Raw genomic sequence first — 7,446 nt, forward strand, 5'->3', positions numbered from 1 at the left:
GGGTCTCCGAAATGTTTAAGACGTCCCTGATTACTACTACGTCCGTTCCTTAAAAATTTTAACACTTACTCTTTACACGGACTTCATTGCAATATTTAACCACTAATATATCCAATTGCGTATGTAAATAAATTTTATAATTTGATATTCGAAAAAGATAAATCGACACCAATCTAACAAAATGTTACTTAATAACATTTTGATGTATATAATAGTAAGAATTTATGGTCAAAGTTTTCATACTTTAGACATATATTCTTAGGCATAAATAACGTTCATGAACAGAGGTAATAAAATACAAATCTATTACAAAGTACAGGTTATAATACATAGTAGTGATAGTAATAGAGATAGTAAAGGTTTCATGAACTATTGTAGAGATACTAAAACAATACAGATCAAAATTCAAGTATCACTTACAATAGATCTTTAAGCACAACATCAAATGAGTATTTGGCAATACCTTACAATTGATTAAACCTCATACATTGCAAGAAAAAACATTCCCGGGAAACTAAAACTGTAATGTTGTGGAAGAACATGGGTATATATTATGGAATTAGCAACAAAATTTTGAAGAGCGGAATATTTGCACGGTTTAATTCATTTTTCGAACTTCCGCACACACGAAAGAAGAGAGAGTGCGTAGAAGAAGAGATATATGAACTTTTTAATTAGCTTGTAGAACCTTTCCTTGGTTTTCTTCCTTAACTGCATGCACTGTAAGAGCATGAATGAATGAGCCAAGAATGTATTTCAGATACAAACCAAAAGAAAATATTTCAAATAATAAGCTTTTGAATTAATTAATAGTGTTAATTGACAGGATAATGGGATGGATACCTTCTTGAGAATTGGTGGACGCTGGGATCTTAGAATATGGCCCTGAACTATTTGTTGAAGCGACAGATGGATCATCAGTATGAAGCAACATAGTTACAGCCGTTTTTACTTTCTCCACAACACCCTTTTCAGTGGGACTCCTCCTAGGACTAATTACTTCAGTAATTACCTGAGATAGTGCCCTTTCATCTTCCCCGGGCTCTAACTTAATTTTCAAATACTCTTTGACTGAAACACCTTTGTCCGACATATGCTTATCTCCAGTGCTCCGAGGGCTTGAAATATACAATTTTTGGATATTTGATGTGATATTGTATGTTTCTTCTGTAACATTGGCATAATTTGGTGCCAACTTCTCAAACGTAGCTTTAGGTATGGTCTTCTTGGTAGTTGGATATTGTTGCTCTTGCTCTTTTGTGGAATAGATGTTTTCCGCACCCCTAGTTTCAATGGTCTTCGTGAGACTATGAGGCCTTTCCCCCTCCTCTTCATTGTCCTTCTTGGGACTTGAAGGATCCTTTATTGCCTCAAAAGTAGTGTTTTCGGAAATCACATTTTGAGTAGTGCATTTCATGTTACTAGAATGCTCTTCCTTTTCCTTAATGACATCTGTTTCAGTAAGCATAGTTTCTGTTGTCTTTTCAGGATAAGACAACTTATCTTTATGCTTAAAGGAATTCCTTTTGGCAATCATTGTATCGAGTGTGAACTTACTCGGACTAGGATGACTTTCTCTTAAATGATTTCCTAAGCTCAGGGCACGAGGAGCCTCATCAATTGTCACTCCAGCTAATGATGAGTTCCCTCCTAGATTTTCGGAGTGGCTTTTACCCAAAGCATGTCTAGTTGTCCTCCTTATCATTGTAGGAAGCTTGTGTCCCACCTGACCATCAGATATCAATAGACCTGCTCTTTGAAGTTGGCCGATAGTTTCTTTGGAGCCCTTGGGTGTATCTTGTGATTCATTTGCTGAAGAATAAAGAACTTGTAATCACTGAAAGAGTGTCTAGGTGAAAATATTTTTACAAAAAACCTTCAACTAAGGGCACTACAACACATACTAAGTAATTGTTTATATTTAAGGTCATTTCTCAACAAGAATATAGTTTTCTTTTAAAAGAAATCCATCATCTTCCATAAACTAGTGTTAGAGATTAAATCACATGTGTAATCGTACGAACCTTATTTAAAATAAAGGTTTACACTATGAAAATTAAAACCATGTTATAATGGGGAAATGACATAACAATGTCTAAATTTTATTTGGAAAGATGTATGCCCAACATGGGAAATCACATTTCATGAGAAAGGGTGGAGGGAAGGAGAAATAATAGGTTTATAGTTCTTCTTACTCTGGCTTCCTTTCGCAATAAAATCTTTTATCTAAACTAATAAATCCAAAACAAGGTTTGAGTTACAATACCTAGACATCCAAGATCCTTAGGTTCTTCTGCAACTTCATAATCTTCCAAGGCAACAACACCCCACGAAGGTGTATGATTACCATCCCGTCCATATTTCTTTTTTACTATAGTTTGTCGCCATTTTTTAGCCTTCTCTTTTACTTTGGCAAGAATAGATAATTTCTTTCCAAGGTGCAAGTGGTCATGTTCTTGATTATGAACCCTTCCTATCACCGATGATTTATTCCAAGGTGTTGGATTCTTAGCTGCACACAATTCATATTGTCTTTTAAGACAGAGTTAAATCAGGAACACGAAACCAGAAATAACAAAAATCAACAACAAAAAAGAAAAAAAAACACAAATGTATAGAACATAAATAATCATTAATAATATACAGTCAATATTATATTACAGTGAAGAACTTGTTCTACAGTTTTGGTTGTTCCTCCATTTTGTTGCATGTCATCCACTTCAGCCATATTTTTGAACAACAACAAAATGGTAAGTTAATTTTATGTCCAGAAGTTAATGATTTCCGACATTTTGGTAAGAGTTAAATATGTACGAAAATATGAGGGGAGGAAGAATTGTTGTTATTTTTGGTTTAAATTGTCCTTGCTAGGATAGTTAGAAACATATGGCTGTAAAAGGAAGTCTGTTCTACTTGGCCACTTGGCAAGATATCAATTTGCACCTGATAAATTGTCCAGAATTTTCATAACTAACTTCCTAAACATCAGCCTCAAGCATGAAAAATGGAGTATTTTATTTCTTTAACCAATTATTTTTTCGTCCCCCCCCCCCTCCTACATTTTGCAAGAAACTCTCACACTAGAGAATATTAATGATATAATCACATAAGGAAAAGTTTACACGTACTATTCATAACGAAATAAAAGAGAAACAGTTACACTATATATGCATGAACAATACTTAAAAGTTTAAGATATTACATACAAGTAGTCTATCTGCTTAGCAATTCAATTACCTTAGACAAGGAAACCTAGTCAGACCAATGACACAACACTTTTACAGGCAAGTGAATAAACTAACATTGATCAAATATGGAAGACCTGGTCGATATGATTCAATCAGGTACACAATATTCCTCCATGATGACATAAGGATTAGTATCTAACATGATGGAACTCCCAATAACATTTTGTCAAGAATGTTAGGTGACAAAAATAACAAGTTATTGTACATTTAGATGATAAAGAAACCTAAACAAATACCGTAAAAGTTAGCAGTAAGGCATGCCTATGCTTAAGCAGTTGTGTCCAGAGGTACTGAAAATTTAAAAAGAGTGATTATTCATCCTTCATTAAATACCAAATATATTACGGAGTATAAATGCGTAGCGCCATAAAAAAAATTATTGCTCGATCTACTATTTGGACTTGAATGATGAAACCATAAGGATTGACCAATGAATTCTAACACGGGTCACAACTTTAAGATATGGGATATCACCAGCAGGAAGTACTAGTAAGTCTGCATCTCATTCGACACGTCGACCTTTTAAAAAAAAATTATTGCCCTAAGAAGGACAAAAGTAATACAAGAACTGAATAAGAAGAGCTCTTCGATCAACATGTGAATTTAACTTCTACAATCTACAATCACTAACTTGATTCGATCCTACGCCATGCCTTTTTTTCATTCTCCCGTATTGTATGTGCTCCAAGCTCCTTCTGCTTCAACCCAACACTCTCGCGCGTGTTGCCAAAGAATTAGACACAAGCACAAAAGCAACAATGTCATTTTGGTATTTCTCCAAAATCTTAGTTGAAATACGTTCTCCAACTTCAATATTCCATACACTTTACAAGCACTTAGTAGAGATTGGTAGATTGAAGTTCCTGGATGAACTGGCATGCTATTAATGAAGGCTTCAGCTTCATGGACATATATCCAGCTCGGCCAAACATGTCAACAATAAAAGCATAAAGCTCCATAGTCAATGGTTCTCTGCGATCCAGCTTTCTTAACCGTTCAAAGTACTCAAGTAATTTATCTATTAAGCCGTCGTGACTACATAGTACAATGAGGACGGATATAAAGGTAGTTTGATTAGGTCATATCCTTGTTCTCCTAGTTTCTTCAAACAACTCAATAAATTTCTTCCCAAGACCGCGGTGAGAGTATGCTGCTAGCAAATAAATCCATTATATCAAATCATGCTCTTTCATCTCCAAGAAGACCTTTCCAAGTCACTAATCAATGCATATATTCCATACATGGAAATAAACCCATTTTGAACATGTAGATTGGACAAAAGACCAAGCTTAAAAGCAAGGGTGTGGACTAGCTTCCCCACTTTAAGAAAAGCACCAATTCATATAGCTCTTAGGGTAGTAGTTACCGTGACAATCGGAGGTTATACTATTGCGCCTCATGTTACAGAAAAACTCAAGAGGCTTCTCGCTACATTCTAAATGAGAGAATCCGGTAATGAGAACATTCAATGACACTTGGTCCCATGTTGTAATAATTCAGCAAATCTTGTCAAAATCTTCTATCTGCATTTACACTCTGCATATACAGTCACGAGACTAATCTGAATATATGCATTTGACTCTAAACCCTTGCGTATAATATGACAATGAATTTTCTTGTAATGACCTAGATGTTCCAACTTAGAAAATGAGATCAACTAAATATTAAAAGTAACCCAATTTGATTCCATACGAAAACACTGCATCTCCCCGAACATGATCAAGGCATCATAGGCTACTTTATAATGTGCAATCATAGCAATCCATGTTACATAATTTTTTTCTCACATCGAATCAAATGTTTGCCTTGATTCTTCCGAATTCCATCATTTTGCAAACATATCAACCAACCTAGGTCGTAAAACTAAATTTGAAGAAAATCCACACTTCAAAGAAAGCCCATGAATCTGAATACCAAGTTGACTAGAAAACAACTGTGTGCAACCAAGTAAAGCAGTAGAAACACCAAATGCAGAGGGCATAATCCCCACCTTAGGCATCCCACACAACAACTCAATTGTTGTCCCAAGAAACTCAGCCTGCAAGTAACCAGAAATCAAGGAATTCATGACACCACATTTCTCCGAGGCATTTCGTCTAACAGTTAGTGTGCACACTCTGCCAAACTACATTTCACATACAAATCAACAAGTGCGGGAAATGTAAACATTTGAAATAAAAACCAATTTGATAGCCATGGAATGAAGTTGAATTCCAGTATAAAAAGGTGGGATTTTGGGCATAATGACATGATTTGGTTGAAGATAAAAGGGGACGTACTTGTCATTTTGTTGTATCTCATAACACAGGTTGAACATATGTGTTTTTGGGTAAATTCTATTTGAGTTATCATACTTATCAATATTAAAGTCAAAGAAGAGAGATGGAACATTAGGGGGTAAGATTGAAGGTAGTCAAAGAGCGGGAAAGTATGCAAGGGGCTAATTTTACAAGGGCAAAGAATAAAGGGAAAGTTGACAACAATTGCATCATTAATTAAAAGCCCATTCTTATTTCCAAACACTTACCAAAACCTACCCAACTCAAATGACTTGATTTTGGACCCGAAAATGGATATTCGAATGCGAATTCAATCAAGAAAAAATAATTCGGACCACTTAAAATTTCACATGACTAATTATAACCCTTGGAATAACTTTTTGGATCATACACTCTCCATCGTGTTAATTAATTAAGAACCATTGCCTTTTTCGAAGGGCATTAACTAACTACTCATAATTAACTAGGTAATATATCATGATTAACTCATAATAACAGTGAAAATGACTTCAAACAATAATGTATTTCAAGGAACTTGTGGGTTCAAACCAAAACCTTAGATATATCACTTGAACATTCACAAAATAACCTTGTAAACCAAGAGTACAAGCTTAATCCCTAAATCACGATGCAATTAATTACTCCCTCCGTTTCATAATTATGTTTCGATATCTATTTTTCATGTTTGCCAATGAACATTTTGTATCATTTATATCTTTAATTGTACATTAGAAAAAATTATAAAAAATTGATATTATTAAAATACTCATTAAGAAGAATCAAACAAGACCCTATATGAATATGTTTTATGTTATGCATTGAAAATAATTTAGAAGATTCTCTACAATTGTGAATAATGAAAATTTTAAATTGGATCATTATTATGGAACAAAGGTAGTATCTTTTAAGCACAATTTAATTTAGTCATTATTTCAACCCAATACAAGTACATAGGTGAACATCAGGCATTAAGACTCCTAGCTCTTTGACACGATTAACACCAATAGTGTAACAAGGACAAAACTTTGTCATTTCAAGTTTCATACGTAGTACTTCCTCTATTTAATTTTTATTTTTATATCCATTTATCAAAAAATGGTGCTAATTTATTTTTATTTTTATGTATTCACTTTAATTTGACAATCTTTTTTTACCATCTTACCCATTTTTTCCATAATAATAATACATTTTCATCATCTTACTATTACCCATGTTGTTATAGAAACCCTTGATTGTGACAATAAAAAGTGGATGAAACTTATCTACTATCATACCTAGAATTCCAACCGGAGCGAATAATAACGATAATAGACACTAATAATTTTTTCCCCTAAAATCTTTATACAGATTTAGAATTCTTATTCTCATACGTCTAATGATCCTTCTAATATCAAGTACTCGTTGATATTCTTTTCTATACCACTCTACGTTATATGCCTAGAAAGAAATGATAGAAAAAACAATAAATACATGAAAAAATTCAAAATTAGGAACGAAGAATTTCATTATTTAAAACCATTTTTAAAAAAAATTATTTGTGTCTTTGTGGAATTATATAATATATTGATTGGCACGTGTGATTAAGCTTACCCATTTAAAATGGAACATCACGTCCATCATACAATAAAGTTAGTGCAAACCCGAATTTTTAAAAAGTATGTGAAAATTTTAGGGACAAAAAAGTTGAAAACCAATAACAACATCAACCAATTATTAAGTGTAAGAAAAAATAGTTATTTACAAATACTTTAGGCCCTGTTCGGCATAGATTTGTGTTTCCGTTTTTCCGTTTATTTTTGCAAAATTGAAAACAAAACCTGTTCGGTGAAACCGTTGAAATAAACAAATTTCATCTACTTTTAGAAATCGAAAGCGGAAAAATCAAAACCACAAAAAGTGGTTTCAAATTTTTTGTTTGC

General features: G+C 33.5%; 1 protein-coding gene across 1 annotated transcript; it reads right to left on the bottom strand.

Annotated features, from left to right (window-relative positions):
• Window positions 1-288: 288 nt before the first annotated feature.
• On the bottom strand, window positions 289-2,821 carry LOC130463769 (uncharacterized). Its single transcript, XM_056832995.1, has 4 exons — window positions 2,662-2,821; window positions 2,267-2,512; window positions 844-1,812; window positions 289-720 (listed from the first exon to the last, which is right to left on the bottom strand). Exons 1-4 carry the CDS (start codon window positions 2,726-2,728, stop codon window positions 671-673), a joined length of 1,332 nt encoding a protein of 443 aa, XP_056688973.1. The 5' UTR covers window positions 2,729-2,821; the 3' UTR covers window positions 289-670.
• Between the last annotated feature and the right edge of the window lie 4,625 nt (window positions 2,822-7,446).

This window comes from Spinacia oleracea, chromosome 6 (genome assembly GCF_020520425.1).
Source record: "Spinacia oleracea cultivar Varoflay chromosome 6, BTI_SOV_V1, whole genome shotgun sequence".
Lineage (NCBI taxonomy): Eukaryota > Viridiplantae > Streptophyta > Magnoliopsida > Caryophyllales > Amaranthaceae > Spinacia > Spinacia oleracea.

Excerpts from the sequence above, each read along its gene's own strand:
- LOC130463769 (XM_056832995.1), bottom strand. The coding sequence starts at position 2,728 with ATGGCTGAAGTGGATGACATGCAACAAAATGGAGGAACAACCAAAACT. Across the intron at positions 2,513-2,661 it reads TGTAGAACAAGTTCTTCACT|CTAAGAATCCAACACCTTGG; the intron begins GTAATATAATAT and ends AATTGTGTGCAG. Across the intron at positions 1,813-2,266 it reads TAAGGATCTTGGATGTCTAG|CAAATGAATCACAAGATACA; the intron begins GTATTGTAACTC and ends TTTATTCTTCAG.